The sequence below is a fragment of the Paroedura picta genome, chromosome 1 (assembly GCF_049243985.1).
Source record: "Paroedura picta isolate Pp20150507F chromosome 1, Ppicta_v3.0, whole genome shotgun sequence".
In the NCBI taxonomy this organism is placed as follows: domain Eukaryota; kingdom Metazoa; phylum Chordata; class Lepidosauria; order Squamata; family Gekkonidae; genus Paroedura; species Paroedura picta.
The window spans coordinates 163,385,183-163,401,739 of NC_135369.1; the positions used below are offsets into that span (position 1 = coordinate 163,385,183).

Genomic DNA, 16,557 nt, shown 5'->3' on the forward strand with positions numbered 1-16,557 from the left:
GACCTCCTCTCCCCGCCTTTACTACAGCTATGGCAGCTCTGCCTCATGTAGGCTGGAAAGAAGAGTAGAAGCTGAGAAGACAGCCCAGACCATCCCGCCATACCACGCCACTTCAGAGCTTCCATGGACCCCCCCTCAGAACTCCCATGGACCCCCAGAGGTCTACAAAGCCCTGGTTGGGTATCTCCGGTTTATTACTATCAAAACGTTAGCGGAGCTTTGTACTAAGAGACCACAGACAGCATTTTTTTCATATTTACAGGTTTATTTTCATTTCTCTGTACAGAAGCAGAAGGGCCACTCACCTTGCTAAAATTCCCATTCGCAATTATTTAAACATGATACACATATATACACCAGCCAAGCAATATGTATTTCTTCAGGATTTACCTCCATAGTTCGATCCTAAGCTCAACGCATATCACAGGAACAGATTCCACAGATCAGAGTGCATAGTTTTTTATAAAAGTTATATGCTTTATTCGGTTCTTCCTGCATGAAATACTTCCCCTGCCATGTTCTTTGATGCTGCAGTACAAGCTTGATCATTCCATTTGGCTCCAGAATTAAAAAGTGCATTTCTTCCAAAACTGTTCCTTATCGTCCACCTTTTGTTACGGATTCATTTCTAAAAAGCTGTATTTCTACTGACAGGTCCATGTTAATTGCTGCTTCCCTTCATTGAGCTGCACAAGAAGCTAGAGATTTGTTCGTGTGTGCGTGCCCGCACACGTACTTTGATGAAAGAACTGTACAGAAAGAACTCTAGGGATCTTTTCGAAGTCTGGCTTGCCCAGCAGCATCCAAAATATTTTTGTCCAGCAGCAGATTAGGGGACAAGGATACCAGTGGAGGGGGGTGGATGCAAGTTAGGTCAGCCTTTGTGCTTCTGTAAAGTTTTGTGGTATGGCATTAGCCCTGCAATCCTTGTCTCCTGACCACAGTTAAGAAAAGATTTATTGCCTCTGCATCGCCCCACAGAAGCAAAGTAAATCCTGAGAAGTCCATGAAGCTGATACTCAAGTCTCTACAAGCATTTGACTTCTTATTCTGTTTGCTGTAGAAGTAAAAGCAGAAGACATGCCATTTTAGAGTGACGCATACGTTGGTCAAGGAAGCCATACTTGCTGAAGGTATTTCGATAACAGGACCAAGCCAGAGAACAACTACTGCTCTGAAGTGACACTGAAGCATGTAGGATAAAAGTCTGGTACCCATGCAACATAAAAAGGGCTTACCTACATTACCGCTTTTTGCCCTGTGAGTTAAAGCTACATGTTGAAAATGCATATGACAAAGGTTAGGCACTTACTTTGATATCAATCAATATCAAAGAGAGCCAGTTTGGTGTAGTGGTTAGGAGTGCAGATTTCTAACCTGGCGAGCCAAGTTTGATTCTGCACTCCCCCACATGCAGCCAGCTGGGTGACTTTGGGCTCGCCACAGCACTGATAAAGCTGTTCTGACTGAGCAGTGATATCAGGGCTCTCTCAGCCTCACCCACCCCACAGGGTGTCTGTTGTGGGGAGAGGAAAGGGAAGGCGACTGTAAGCCGCTTTGAGCTTCCTTTGGGTAGAGAAAAATGGCATATAAGAACCAACTCTTCGTCTTCATTAAGAGAAACCATGCTGCACCTGGGCTGCTGAAGACAGCCTGGCTGCCACAGCAAGACTCACAGCAACCCTTTAGAAATGGCTGGACATCTTACCTCCTATAATCTTGATCTCAGTAATCAAGACTGATACAGCAGTGATAAATTGTGGTTTTATATGGTTCTCAATTTGGTTTTATCCATGTGATTTATTGTTTCGTCGGGTTTTTAGACTATGTAAACTGCCCCAAGACATGCAACTGATAGGGACAGGATGTAATACCAGAAATAAGTGAATGAATGAATTAATGAATGAACGAATGAATGAACGAACTGTCGTTCTACAAAGAAGCAAAGCCTTTGGGGATGCAAGGGAAAGTGTTTTCAGTGTGGCCATGTTCCCCATGGAACGACATAACCTTTTCCTGGGACAAATTCTTTAAGGCAGCTACTGCCGAAATAACTGAGCCACATAGGTTCTTACTCCAAATTTGGCCTCTGGAGTGAGAACTATGATCATCCTCTAACGCAGAGCAAATTGGAAGCAAATTATAGTTTAGCGCTACAGAAGGTCAGCTCCTTTGCAACATCCCTGACCAAATGTACAGGTAGTCCCAGACAATGTCCTACGGCCTGGAATACTTTCCCCTGTGCTTGGGGGAACAGGAAAGCTTGACTTAATGAAACGGAGCGGTCTGTGCAGTTTGTGTTCTTCATTGCATTCTACACTTCATTAAGTGTACTTAACACTATCTTAACTTGAAGTAATACAACAGGGACTAGATTTCTTTCCCATAAATGACATGGACTGTGGCTAACTGGGAAACTAAGTGCTGCTGAAACTGTAAGAAAAGTATAGATGCCCTGGGGAACCAATATGGCAATAAAATATCCAAATTGGACTTAGAGAGTCTTCTCTCTGTAAGAGACAATGGTCCCTTGAAAAAGCTGTAAGGCGAAACACGTCGGGACTTGTGTGAAATTACAAGAATAAAGAATTACTGAAGAGAGAAGACTATAAATCCAATTTGGATATAGTATTGCCATATTGGTTCCCCGGTGCATCTATATTTGTTTCTTCACTGGGACCCACCCCTCCCAGTTCATTATTTTTGAAACTGTAAGAAGGCTTTCTGATTCTAATTCTTCTACACTCCATTTTATTTCAGCAAAGCAGGCTTTCTCAGCTTTTTTACCATTAGGAATTCCCTGAAATATTCTTCAGGCTTCGAGAAGCCTCAGAAGTGACATGACTGTGCAGAATATGGCTGGGAAGCACAACTGTGTACATGCCCACCTGGGGCCCCTCCCCTTCCTACCCCCATCCAGGCCCATCATTGGCCGTTTTGGGAGGGGATGGGTGGGGTTGATATGACCATATATGGTTTTATCGAACTTCTAGATTTTGTAAACCGCCTCAAGATGGGTAACTGAGAGGGATGATATATAAATCATGAAATAAATAAATACTTGTTTAACAATTTTTGAAAGTATATAAATAATTATTATATGCCACCCATTCAGGAAACCCTTCCAGGACCATCAAGAAACCCCAGGGTTCCATGAAACCCTGCTTGAGAAAGCCTGCAATAGAGGCAGACTTACAGAATACAGTAGGATACCACTATTGTTTGAATACGTCATCCCTAGGATTCTATGTAGTACAAGAAGAAGAAGAGTTGGTTCTTATATGCCGCTTTTCCCTACCCGAAGGAGGCTCAAAGCGGCTCACAGTCGCCTTCCCTTTCCTCTCCCCACAACAGACACCCTGTGGGGTGGGTGAGGCTGAGAGAGCCCTGATATCACTGCTCGGTCAGAACAGTTTTATCAGTGTTGTGGCGAGCCCAAGGTCACCCAGCTGGCTGATTGTGGGGGAGCGCAGAATCGAACCCGGCATGCCAGATTAGAAGTTGGGACTCCTAACCACTACACCAAACTGGCTCCTATGTAACATGCCACATAGAAGATGCTGATACAAGGATTTTATATTTCATATCTGCCCAATGAACATTAAATATGCTGTGCATTGACAAACAAAAACAATTTTAGTTGTGGTAGCAAAAGCAAATAGGTCAACTGACATGTTAAATATCACAATTGTATTCCAGCATAAGCTTTTGCAGACTAAAACCTACTTCTTCAAATGGGAAAAGGTCATGGCAGAGCATCTGCTTTGCATAAGATCTCAGGTTCAGCCCCTGGCATCTCCAGTGAACAGGATCAGGTGATGTGAAAGATCTCTCCCTAAGAACCCAAAGAGCTGCCACCAGTCAGAGCAGACCATACTAAGTAGGGTTGGGCGCTTCGGCCACCGAAGCGGCCGTTTGCGCCTGAACCAGCCAGCACCCAACCCTAAGCTCAGTGAATCAAGGGTCTGACTCCGCAGAAGGTAGCTTCAGTGTTTCTGTGATCACAAAAGCTCAGACTGAATATAATGCTAATTGTTAAGGTACCACACAACTCCTGCCTCCTTTTGTTAAGCTTATGCACGTTTAACCAGAATGTTACATCTAAACACTGAATATCAGTGTCCTTCCCTCCACTATAATATTTACCTTTATCCACACCAGCTGCCTATTTAGTCTCTAAAGAAAGGCTGCCTGTGTTTTTCAAAGCATCACCATTTGGGTTACTTAGCGGTACCTCACATAAATAGACATCAATGGGTCCTTTTGTGCTTCTTAGACGTACTTCTATACAGTCCTGCAAGACACAAAGCTTTTGTTACGATAAGAATCCAATATTCAAACTTTTGACAAACGTTTTTAAAAGTTGGCTTCTGGTCACTAACGGCTTTTCCCAAAAGGTTACTTTAAGAAGGGAGAGGTGGATTTCATTCAAGTCCCAGTGTCCTCCTCCAGATGGTCTTCTGCCACAGATATCACTCATTCATATACAGACTCATTCAAACACAGACATAACTCATTTGCTTCGATGTGAGTGAGTGTCAGTCACCTAGGGGCCAAATGTAGTCCCAGAGCGACCAGTTGCTGACCCCTCCAACAGACTGAAGAGAAAATGAAATTTAAGCAAGCAATCAGTGTCAGGGACCTTTTTTCGTTCAAAATCCTCCTTGAACAGATTTTCATAATTTACACTCTGCTAAAGAGATATTAGAGCCTCTTGTGGTGCAGAGTGGTAAGGCAGCAGACATGCAGTCTGAAAGCTCTGTCCATGAGGTTGGGAGTTCAATCCCAGCAGCCGGCTCAAGGTTGACTCTGAGGTCGGTAAAATAAGTACCCAGCTTGCTGGGGGGTAAACAGTAATGACTGGGGAAGGCACTGGCAAACCACCCCGTATTGAGTCTGCCATGAAAACGCTGGAGGGCATCACCCCAAGGGTCAGACATGACCCAGTGCTTGCACAAGGGATACCTTTACCTTTTTAAAGAGATATTATTGTTCAACAAAATCAATTTAAAAATTGGGATATTAACCACACAGAAAGTGAGAGGCCCTTTCATGGAAGGAAAATGACAGTAAAAATTCTGTATTGTTTTCTGTATCTGTTCTAGTTTCAACAGAAAGGTATACTCAATAGATTCCCCCCCCCAGACTGTTCTCTTGATGTTTTTGGAGAACAGAACACTGAGGTTGATCTTTATAAACAGATGTTATGCTTATCTACCTAAACAGCACCTATACATCCAATTCAACATATAAACACGCTTACTTCTTTTGGAGCTGGTACCTCCATTTTCGTTTCTTCTGGAGCCTTGATTGCAATAACAATCTGTTCTTGAAATGTCTGAATACTACGGATATCTTGGTAGGTGATATAAGCTAGCGTATACAATAGTAAAGGAATTCCAATAATCACTTTTAGTAGAGACATAATTTAACACGAAGGAATATAGCATGTAACACAAAAAATCATAAAACCTCCCTGTTGCTCATCACCAATGGGCAACAACAAAAAAGGATATCTTGCATTTTCTTTGTCATCTGTTAAATCAAATAATTGATGAGCACAGTCCTTGATTAGTTCATCTAGTGCTTCCTCCATTGCAGTTAAGTCATAGAGTTCATCTCTTAACTTTTGATGCTCAGGTGTCCTTTTAGTAATCTGTCTGATATCTGATCCACTAAGGCAGAACAGAAAGATTTTTAGACTTGCAATATAAAGGGGGAAAGACATCCATTGCATGAACATACTGATCATGGAAAGAATTTTTGTAAAAGCAAAAAGGAAACAACGCTTTCAACTTTTTCTATCAGACACGAATAAAACTCTTACACTAAATATTGCTATATTTGCCTGGTTATCTCCTGTAATCAGAAGGAAATGGGCTATTAATCCGTAAGCACTGAAATAAGAAATATCCATGACAATTTAAAATGCATTCTTTTACAATTTTATTGTCTTCAACTTTTGATAGGGAAGACTTAAAGATGTTACTGATTCTTATTACTGCTGTCTTAATGTTATATTTCAGGATGACACAATTAGACGGTTCTTATTTGTAAATTTGATATTTTATATATATTATATATCTGCACTATGACTACTGGTCTATGAGCACAAATAAATGACTTTGACCTTTGAACTGAGCTGTGCAAGCTGCATAACAACAGTTACTGTGCTGGATTCCACAGAAGAGGTTTGTATATGCAACTTTTTCCATATGCAAAAGTCAAAGCATAAAGTACCTTTTCCAGTACATTTCAAAAGCAAATTAAATAAAATTAAGTAACCCATCCACAGAACATTCCACTTTTCCATATGTACACCACTTCATTAAAAATTACGTAGTTATTTCACTTTAGAAAAAAATTAAAGGGGTGGGTATGTGTTGCATCAGCTTCCACAAATAGAAATGGGCTAAGTATATTTTCCTTTTTGTCCATGCACAAGCTCCAGCCTAATGACAGTGCAAATAAAGCTGCAATCCTACATATGCATATTTGAAGAATAATGTAATATAGTGTAGCTTCTTTCTATGTAACAGCTTACAGAACCGGGCTACAAGACATATATTTAGGAGATGGAACTAAAAAACTCAGCAAATAGCAGCTTATACAGAACTTGTCCCTTCTTCCAGCAGAGACCGGAAGAAGAGATTTCTTCACGGTTACAGGGATCCTTCCAACAACCTTGTAAAAAAGGCTATAATGATCATATCTATGTTAAAGATGGTGGACTAAGGCTGCTCACATCTAACCAGTTTGTGGCCAAGAGAGACCAGCATAGGCTACCGGGGGGGGGGGGGGAAGTGGAGGCAAGAGTAGAACAAGGTAGGAAGACAGAAGAGAGGAAAAGGTCAAAGGCTGCAGACATTGTCAGAGAGAAGCAAAGAGGAAAAGAAAGATGGAGAGAGGGAATGAAAAAATGAGATTTCTCTGCATGAGCCCTTTGTGGATCTCCCACTCGTACCTATTCTAACAGCAAGCTTCTTGAAACTATGCACCCTTGTCCTAAAGACATGATATGCTTTACTTAAACTAAATTTCAGATATTTAGAAAACTAGATGTGAAAATCAACTTACACCCACTGGATATGGTTCTTGGATCGTTTCTGGATAAGACGTATTCCATCCAGCACGTTTGTGATATCGTACACTCTTCGTTTTCGCACTCCCAACATCCGTGACACCTCGTTTAAATCAAGAACACCTTCTGGAGCAGTTTTGACAAGATCCATGAACCTTCTGGTCAACTGAACTAGAGAACCATCATAACGGGGTTTTCTGCCTTTCGTAACCCCTGTATGGATTTAGGACGACATTTAGGTTCATCAACAGCAACATCAGGAAAAATCTTTATCAAGTGATATTGCAACGATGATACAAGCCACTTTTCTTTACCATTAGTGACTTCAACAACAGATTTGTTTATATTCTGTTGCCTCTAAATTGCGAGCTTCTTGAAGCAGGAGATCATCTTATCTGGTTATGCTGTGTATAATGATGTTTCTTTGTAATGTTTATTATGTGCTTATTTATCAGCACGGGTGAATCTGACCATTTATAACAATATAATCAGTACTATGTAAACTGTATAATTTAGGAGAGCTCTTACTCACAATCATATTGAATCAACTGAGATTCTCAAACCACTATTTGTGTTCCTCAAAATTAAATGAACACCTTTGACCAGTGTATTTTCTTATATTGCTAAGCCTTAACTGATGTTACTCAAAAATGAACCTGTTTGGATTAGAAGTAGTAAGCTAGTTAGGAACGCACAGTGAGGTACAAGGGACACCTCAGATTCCACTTCCAGAGCTTTATTTGGTAAAGGAGGTGATGCTACTTGTCACATGAACATATTGTATTAAAAAATCCATGTTCACTAATTCTGTGCCATTTTGATAGAGCTATTGAGCACCTCCCCAATAAAAAAAACAGGGAAACATGTAAGGGTGTGTGTTAGTCTCCAAACATTAAAAACTAGAAGAGAAAAACTTACTCTTAACAGGCACTATGGGTACAGCCTCCTGTACTTCTTTGTGACTCACAGATACAAACTGAACATCGTCTTCATTTTCAATTTTAATGTGTGCCTATAAAGAGAAGACAGACCTGGGTTAACCGAAATACTGTGCAATCACTGCAAAGTGATCAGCTGTTTCAAGCAACCTACTTATTTCATCATAAATGTAGTGTGATGAATTGACATAAAATACTGTTCTTCTGTAAAAAAAAATATTATCTTTGAAGAACTACCTTGTTAACTCAGACAGTGGTCCCCTTGGCCCAGCATTATGGCTCAATTGTGACTAGTAACATGATTCTAAGGGGGCTAAAAGCAGCAGACAATGCTGTCTACACATCATCATTGTGTATACACATAATCGTACAATTGATTTTTCATCATAGCCCCAGGGAATCTGATTCTGGCAACACAGCAGCCTGCTGTGACCAATGTGCTCCTTACCTGGAAGACAATCACCCCAAACCACTCTGTTGTAGATGCTGGGTGTAGATACATATTCAACTGCTTGTTCAATTTACATGGATACCTTTCAGCATCTGGAGGCCAAGGATGAGAACAAGGTCTTTGGAGAAGTAAGACTTACTACATATGACCTTGATCCTTGTACTTCCTGACTGGTAAAAGCTGCCTGGGGGCAGGGAACTCACTGAGTGAATAAAAAGAGTGCTAAATGCTTCCTTGAGCGCCCAGGTTTTACAAGTTATGCTCAAGGTGTCAGTGATTAGACATGTTTGGAAGAAAAACCATTCCCAAGCCCTGCTGTGTTGGAGAATTTTCAGCCAGTCTCCAATCTCATTCTTGGGCAAGGTCCTTGAGTGGATGGCTGTTTCTCAGCACGAGGGGCTCTTGAAAGTGATTGATCTGACTCCAGCCTGGGATTTGGAACAGAGACTGCTTTAATCACTATGGTTGGTAATATCTACCAAGAACTAGATATCAGGGCTCTCTCAGCCTCACCTACCTCACAGGGTGTTTGTTGTGGGGAGAGGAAAGGGAAGGCAAATGTAAGCTGCTTTGAAACACCTTTGAGTAGAGAAAAGCAGCATATAAGAACCAAATCTTCTTCAATATCTACATGAAGCCTCCAGGAGAGGTCCTCAGGAGACCTGGGTATTATCCAATACATGCATAATATCTAGATCTACCTTTCTTTCTAACCTAATTCCAAGGATGCTGTAAGAATGTTGTTGATGTTCTGAACCGGTGTTTGGAGTCAGTAATAGGCTGGAGGAGGATGAGACTTAATCTGCACATAACAAGATTTTCTGGGTTAGTAAAATGGCATATCTAGGACTTTCCTGCCAGCGATGGGGTTATACTCCCATTGAAAAGCCAGGTTTACTGCTTGCAAGTGCTACCTGACACAGCCATTGCCTCAGAAAACCAGGTAGCTTCAGTGCATTTGAGTTCGGTGCATTTTTACCCAGCTTCAGCTGCATCCATTCCTCCATCAGTCAGATCTAGCCACAGCAATCCACGCCTTAGTTACATCTAGACTGGACTACTATAATGTACTTGACAAGGGACTACCTTTGAAGAGTCTTTGGAGGCTGTATGGCTTGGGACCAGGATATCTGAAGGACCCTGTTCCCCCTTTTGTGCCTGCTTGGGAACTAAGATAACTGGGAGGGGCCCTCCTGACTGTCTCATCAATCAAAAAAGCTTGTTTCGTGGGTACCTGGAAGAAGGCCTTTTCAGTGACAGCCCGACAATTATGAGACAACCTGCTGAAGGAGATGTGCCTGGCCCCTTCCCTTTCCATCTTTTGGAGGCAGTCAAATACAATTTTATTTATGACTGCATTTGGTGAAGTTCATTAGCCCTCCTGAATACTGACTTTTAATCTTGTATTTTTATGTTTTTAATATATTTCATTTTATGTGTTTTGGCTGTGCTGTAAACTGTCCTCATCTCCAAAAGGCATCTAATAAATGTTTAAAATAAATAAATTAAATAAACCTCTGTCTTGACTTCCTTTAGCATTTGGTTCACACAGGCATACTGCATTCCGACAGGGAGGTTCCACTTACCTATCACAGATAATGGAAACAGCCTCTAATTTTTGTTACCTCACCCCATGCAAAAAAAGCCTTCATGAGGCTCTTCCAGGCATTAAGTGACTGTGAACCACAGATGTCCCCAGGCCATTCATCAGGATCACTGAACACAAAACCACCACCACACCTGAAGTTCCAGCACATTTGTCACTTAGCTTGAAATCAGGTCATCACTGACTATTGACAGAATGCTTTTGGCGACACCAGAAGAAACTGAACAGAAAGAAAGTGGGCAAAAGTAATTTCAGCTTTTAGTACTCCCCAAAACTCTCTTTGCTGGCTAATGCCTCGTCCCCCTCCAGCTGCTGCTTGTTGGTGAGAGGCAGCTCAGCTGATGCTCCTGCCTTCTTCATGGGGGTCCTGTGCGATTCTTCTTCTGTGTGACCCCATTTGTCCATGGTTCTTCTATGGTAAGAATTGCTGGTGTTCTAACTTAAGTCCTTATTTTCTGAATTACTTTCCTCCTTTGTTAGGAGCTGATCCAGAGCAGGGTTCACGATCATCAACCCAAGCAATGGGGCAATCCCAATGGGAAGGTCATACTCTGGTCACTGGATAGGAAGGCTGCAAAAATTTGCATATTAACTGTCCTACCTACCCGGTTAGGCAGGCTGCAAAAATGTGCAAATGACCTCTCCTTCTTATAGTGAATATAAACTCACTAACCACTTTGGATGACTTCAGCCCCACTGAAGGAGTACCATTTTGGTACCATTTTTAATCTTTCTGTGCAATACACCCTTGGGCATTCTCATAATTCATTACCATCAAAGGGAGAATCAACAGAAGTGACCATTACTCAGTACTCTTTACAAAGTACTGACTACTTCAAGGCCGCAAGAACAAACCACCTTCAGCTGCTGATTAAAGGAAGTGGCCGGAGGCGGGAATGGAGGCCAGTCCTAACCCAGAAGCTGAGGTCCCGCTGCTGCCAGCCCAGCCTAGAAGTGCCCACCTGAGGACCACGCGCCTTGGGGCCGCCGCCTGTTCCCCATGCCGCATTCTGGAGGACAGGTAAGGGAGGGTGCAGGAGCCCACTTCGGCCTTCCCAACCCTGCCTCCCTCTGCCTCTCCTCCCCAAACAATGACCCACTAGCGCCGGCTGCACTGAAGCATGTAGCAGACTTTTTACCTAATAACAGATAAATAAATAAGTTGAGTAACATGCAAACTGGGAATACTTCCTTAAAAATATACTGTCAAGCGGTTTATACCAGGGGTAGTCAATCTGTGGTCCACCAGATGTCTATGGACTTCAATTCCCATGAGTCTTCTGCTAGCATGTGTTGGCAAGGGCCCATGGGAATTGTAGTCTATGGACATCTGGAGAGGCACAGTTTGGCCATTCCTAGTCAATTTGGTTGGGCACCTTTCAAGCAGATCTCACCAAAGCTGAAACTGGCTCAGTGGAAAGCTACCAGTACTGTGGCAAGATCTGCTTATATTTCTGTCATAGGTTCTATTAACTAGAAGCAAGGACATGGCAGGTGATGAGAAACACTTCCACTAACTTTTTAAAAACCAGCTTTAAAAGTTTTGAGGATTTTTTAAAATTATTCAGTGAAAGACCGATGTAAATGAATTTTATCTACAAAAGCATTCATGTATCCCTTTTAATAACATCTGCTTCTACACATACTTTCAAGTATATTGTATTTACCCTTAGGAGTGTAGGTGGCTAAACAAGAAGCTGCAAGATGTCTTGGTCTAGTCATAACAAAAGAAAATAAGAGTCCAGTGGCACCTTTAAGACCAATAAAGATTTATTCAAGTCTGAGGAAGAGTGCCTGTACTCGAAAGCCCACGCCTTGAATGAATCTTTGTTGGTCTTAAAGGTGCCATGGACTCTGATTTTGTTTTGTTGTGCTGCTTCAGACCAACATGGCTACCCACTTGAATTGGCCTAATGTTCGCTATTTCAAAGAAACCCTCCCCACCACCACCATTTGATTATTCCTTGCCTCTATTACGGTTAGCGACTTACCAAGTTACCAAGACTAAACCGATACTAGTTGTTACCGCAGTGACAAGGGAGGAGCTGCTCCCCTAAAGCCAAGATTTTCTTTTTAAAAACATGGTTTTGGGCAATACAAACAGCTATGGAGACTACCTCAGTAAGAAGACTAGCAACAATGAGGAGCATTCCTGATTTACAGCATATCACTACGACTGCAAGAGGACTATTGGTGTGTTCACATACAGCAATGACATGGCCCACACTCTGTCCCATGGGGAAAGGAAAAACAAGTTAGTATCCCCTAAAATGCCTTTGTTTATATACATGGCCTTAAACTAAGGTGACCAGATTGTCCCACTTTTGGAGGGACATCTGGGGGCACCTGGCAAATTGTACTTATGTTGAAATTAAAAAAATATATATTACAATTCTATTTTTGTGTTCTATGCATTCTATGCAAAATTTTGTTGCTCCATATAGGCCAAATTTTTAAACAAGAACTCCCCCCCCCAGTCAATGGTGTCCCACTTTACCAATGTTAAAATCTGGTCCCCTTAGCCTTAAACCCACATACCCACAAGGTCACCTCTCCTGTTACACCTTCAGTCATCTGAGCAAAGCCTTCTAAAGATGCCATTCTACAAATAAGTAAAATTATCAACTGGCCATTCATGCACATTCCCTGTGGTGGTTTTCAGCTTATGGAATGGCCTGCCTGAGGTAGTCAAGAAGACCCCCCCACACACACAACACACACTTCTATCATTTCACATAGTGTGCTGAACAGAAGCCATTTGGGAAGGCCTTTCTATGAAGGGATTAGGACAGCAGCATAATAGAACAGCACATGAAATCATTTCTATAAGGGATGGTATTCTAGTATGTTGCTATTTTTATTGTATGTATCATCCCCCCTTTTTACCACAATGTGCTCTACCTTTGTAACTCAGTTTCTTCATTATGGTGTGCCATGCCTCCACCAGTTTTTGCTACTTTCTACAATTTTTGTTTACATTGTTTTTCATTTCTGTAATCCTGATCCTACGCCATTGCTTATTGGAGATATTGGTTGTTTAAATCAGTGGTCCGCAACCTTTTCTAGGCTGCGGACCAGCGGCGGGGAGGGCGATCGCCTGGCCATGCATGCGAATGCGCATTTGTGACCGCACATGGCGCAAACGTGCATGTGCGGCCCAGTACGGCCCTGCAGAGGCAGGGAGCCGCGGCCCGGCACCGGGCTACAGCCCAGTGGTTGGGGACCACCGGTTTAAATGAATTGCTTTTCCTATTTTGGAATCTGCCACAAGTCTCAGTGAGAAAGCTAGGCTACAAATAATGACAATATTTGTCCTGCGTAGTGTAGGGGGGTTGGATCAGATGACCCATGAGGTCCCTTCCAACTCTATGATTCTGTTCTATGATTCTCTAGAAAACAGAGGCTTAATGGAAGGCATGATAGAGAGTCTGAGGAAGAATGCTTGCACTCAAAAGCTCACGCCTTGAATAAATCTTTGTTGGTCTTAAAGGTGCTACTGGACTCTGATTTTAGAGATTCATACAGTTATCCTTGGGATTAGAGAGGGCTGACAAAGAGAAGGGTTTCTAACTTTCTCCAAAATACTAGAACTCGAGGGCGTCAAAACGAAGCTGACAGCTTTAAAGGGGATTAAATAGACTCATGGAAGATATGTCTACCAGTGAGGACTTGCCACGGTGACTAAAAGGAACCCCCATGTTCAGAGGCAGTTAATCTCTGAATCCCAGGGTCAGGATCAAACACAAGGGAAGGTTTCAGCCTCTATGCCCTGCTGCTGGCGCCCCAGAGGACCTGGCTGGCCACTGTGTAAGACCCGACGACCAACTAGATGAACCACTGGTCTGATCCAGCAGGGCTCCTCTTATACCCAGATTCAAGTGGGTAGCCGTGTTGGTCGAAAGCAGCACAACAAAACAAAATCAGAGTCCAGTGGCACCTTTAAGTAAATCTTTGTAGGTCTTCAAGGTGCCACTGGACTGATTTTGTTTTCTTATATCCAGAGTTTCACATGTGTCAATGAACACCATCGAGAGTTTTCAATAGATTGTTTTGGAGATTAATTAATTAATTAATTTATTAAACTTTTATACCGCCATTCCCTTCGGCTCACGGCGGTTTACAAGACAAAAATTGCAATAAAACCCATAGTTAAAACCATTAAGAGTCCAGTCCAATAGCCCCTGTTCCGGAGATTGTTACACACCCTCCTTCTGACCATGGAAAGGCCTGTCCTTTCGATCCAGCAAAGATGGCTCAACAACAGAGAGCCACAGCCGTGGTCAAGGAGGGCTGCATTTGGGGTCTGCAGCTTCAGGGACCAATCCCAATGAGCTACGAAGGCCGCCCGGTGACTTTGGTCCAGCCACTCTTTCCTTCAGGCCCTTGCAGCGTCGTTGCAAGGCAGAAATAGAGCAAGGGCCACGGTCGGGGTAAGGGGCAGAAACCCCTACTGACTCGGCTGCAACGCAACATGAGCACGACCCCTTGGCAACAACGTGACGACAAGACGCTTCCCTTGAAAAAAAAAGGCGGGAAAGGCTGGATGGAGCCCCCCTCCCTCCCTTCCCCATTCATCCGGCCCAAGATGCGGCTGCTCTCGCCGCGAGCTCCTTCGTAGTATTTCTGACGGCCGTGCCATTGACGTGCGCCTCTCCGGCCGCCCCGGCGACACCGCGCTCCTCTCAGGGCTCCCCGCTGCAGGACCCCCTCGGTCGCCCCCGCCCCGCGCCCCCCTCGCCCCTCCGTGCCCACCGCGCGCGCCCAAGCCCAGGGAGCGCCCGGGAACGGAGCAAGCCCGTCCTTTGCAAGCCCCAAAGTCGCCTACTCGGAAGCAAGTCCCGCGGGATCCGGCCGCGTCCCCAAAGCTGGCCTGCCTGCTTACTCACTTGCAGTACATCCATGGGAAGCGGCGGAAGCACAAGCGATGGCGGCGGCGGCGGCGGCGGCGGCTGCTCCGGACTTTCCCCCAAGCCGGGAGCAGCCATGTTAGCCCGGCCGATCGCCGCCCCTCGCGGAGGAGGAGACTCAGGCAGGGCCGGCCTTGCAATGCACGCCTTTGCCGGAAGGGCGACCGAGCGCCGCCGCGAGGCCGCCCGAAGCAGCGCCTTTCCTCCGCTTCCTTGCCGCCGTGGGGTCACACGGCAGGCCGCCCTCCGCGGCCCGCGCCCTCCTCGGAAAGGAGCTTCGTCGCGCCTCTCCCGCCTTCGCTGACGACCAACTAGGGTTGCCAGCTCTGGGTTGGGGAATATCTGGAGGCTTTGGGGGTGGATCCAGGCGTGAGCGGGAGAATAATGCTCTTATTCTCGCAGTGAAGAATAATGCCATGGAGTCCACCCTCCAAGGCGGCCCTTTTCTCCAGGGGAATGGAGCCTTTACTCTGGAGCTGAGCTGTAATTCTGAGGGAGCCCCAGGTCCCATCTTCTTTTTCTTCTTCTTTTTATCCTTTAGCTGGCAGTGGGTGGAGCAGGTTGTCCTCTCCGCCAACGCGCCACCGCTGGATTTTTTTTGCCTTGTTTATAATACGTTTCCACTCTTGGCAATAGCTGGCAGTCGTTTTGGCCTTGTGGATAGTCAGTCGCAGGTTTCTAAGGTCTTCCTTGATCAGTTTGAGCCAGGTTTTCTTTGGCGCCAGTGGTTGGATCTTCCATTCAGTTGGTCGTTCTCGCCAGAGATGTTTATGAGGCAGTCTGCTGGTGTTCCTTCTGCAGACTGAATTCTCCAAAGGATTACAGTTTGTGTTTTTGGATCTGTTCTTTAATTTGCAGCCGGTTGTCACATTTTGTCCAGATCATCTGGTTTTGATTATGATCACCTAGATCAGGGGTAATCAAAGTGCGGCCCTCCAGATGTCCATCGACTACAATTCCCAAGAGCCCCCTGCCAGCGAATGCTGGCAGGGGGCTCATGGGAATTGTAGTCCATGGACATCTGGAGGGCTGCACTTTGACTACCCCTGACCTAGATAGACACCCAGAATCTGCAGCAGGTGTCGCAGGCAGCAAAAAGAAGAACCCAAGGTTATAAGGAATGATTATGATGCCATGAAAATGCACATCCTTATGGCAATCAGAATGGGTCCCAAGCATTTACAATAAAGGTGGGCGTTGAAGAGATGTTAGAAGGCAGATAGAAATTGTGTTGCGTAGTAGGTGTTCTTTGGGGGTCTTCTAGGCACAAGAAACTGCAGGTAGCAGACATCATAAGGAAAGTGTCCCTGTCTATGGCAGATGTCGTTATATGTAGAATCATAGAAGCATAAAGTTGGAAGGGGCCATACAGACCATCTAGTCCAACCCCCTGCTCAATGCAGGATCAGCCCTAAGCATCCTAAAGCATCCAAGAAAAGTATGTATCCAACCTTTGCTTGAAGACTGCCAGTGAGGGGGAGCTCACCACCTCCTTAGGCAGCCTATTCCACTGCTGAACTATTCTGACTGTGAACATTTTTTTCCTGATATCTAGCCTATATCGTTGTACTTGT

The 16,557-nt window shown here is 44.1% G+C and overlaps 1 protein-coding gene across 3 annotated transcripts; it reads right to left on the reverse strand.

The window, feature by feature from the left end:
- Positions 1 to 492: 492 nt before the first annotated feature.
- Positions 493 to 15,140, reverse strand: E2F6 (E2F transcription factor 6). Of its 3 annotated transcripts, none has more exons than XM_077310813.1 (7): positions 14,963 to 15,140; positions 8,000 to 8,093; positions 7,084 to 7,294; positions 5,517 to 5,675; positions 5,264 to 5,378; positions 4,147 to 4,294; positions 493 to 1,057 (listed from the first exon to the last, which is right to left on the reverse strand). In XM_077310813.1, the coding sequence occupies exons 1-6, from the start codon at positions 15,059 to 15,061 to the stop codon at positions 4,166 to 4,168; spliced, it is 807 nt and encodes a 268-aa protein (XP_077166928.1). In that variant the 5' UTR covers positions 15,062 to 15,140; the 3' UTR covers positions 493 to 1,057; positions 4,147 to 4,165. The 3 variants fall into 3 exon arrangements, with proteins under 3 accessions (XP_077166928.1, XP_077166938.1, XP_077166917.1); XM_077310823.1 differs by having other exon boundaries at positions 4,235 to 4,294; positions 7,078 to 7,294; XM_077310802.1 differs by having other exon boundaries at positions 7,078 to 7,294.
- Between the last annotated feature and the right edge of the window lie 1,417 nt (positions 15,141 to 16,557).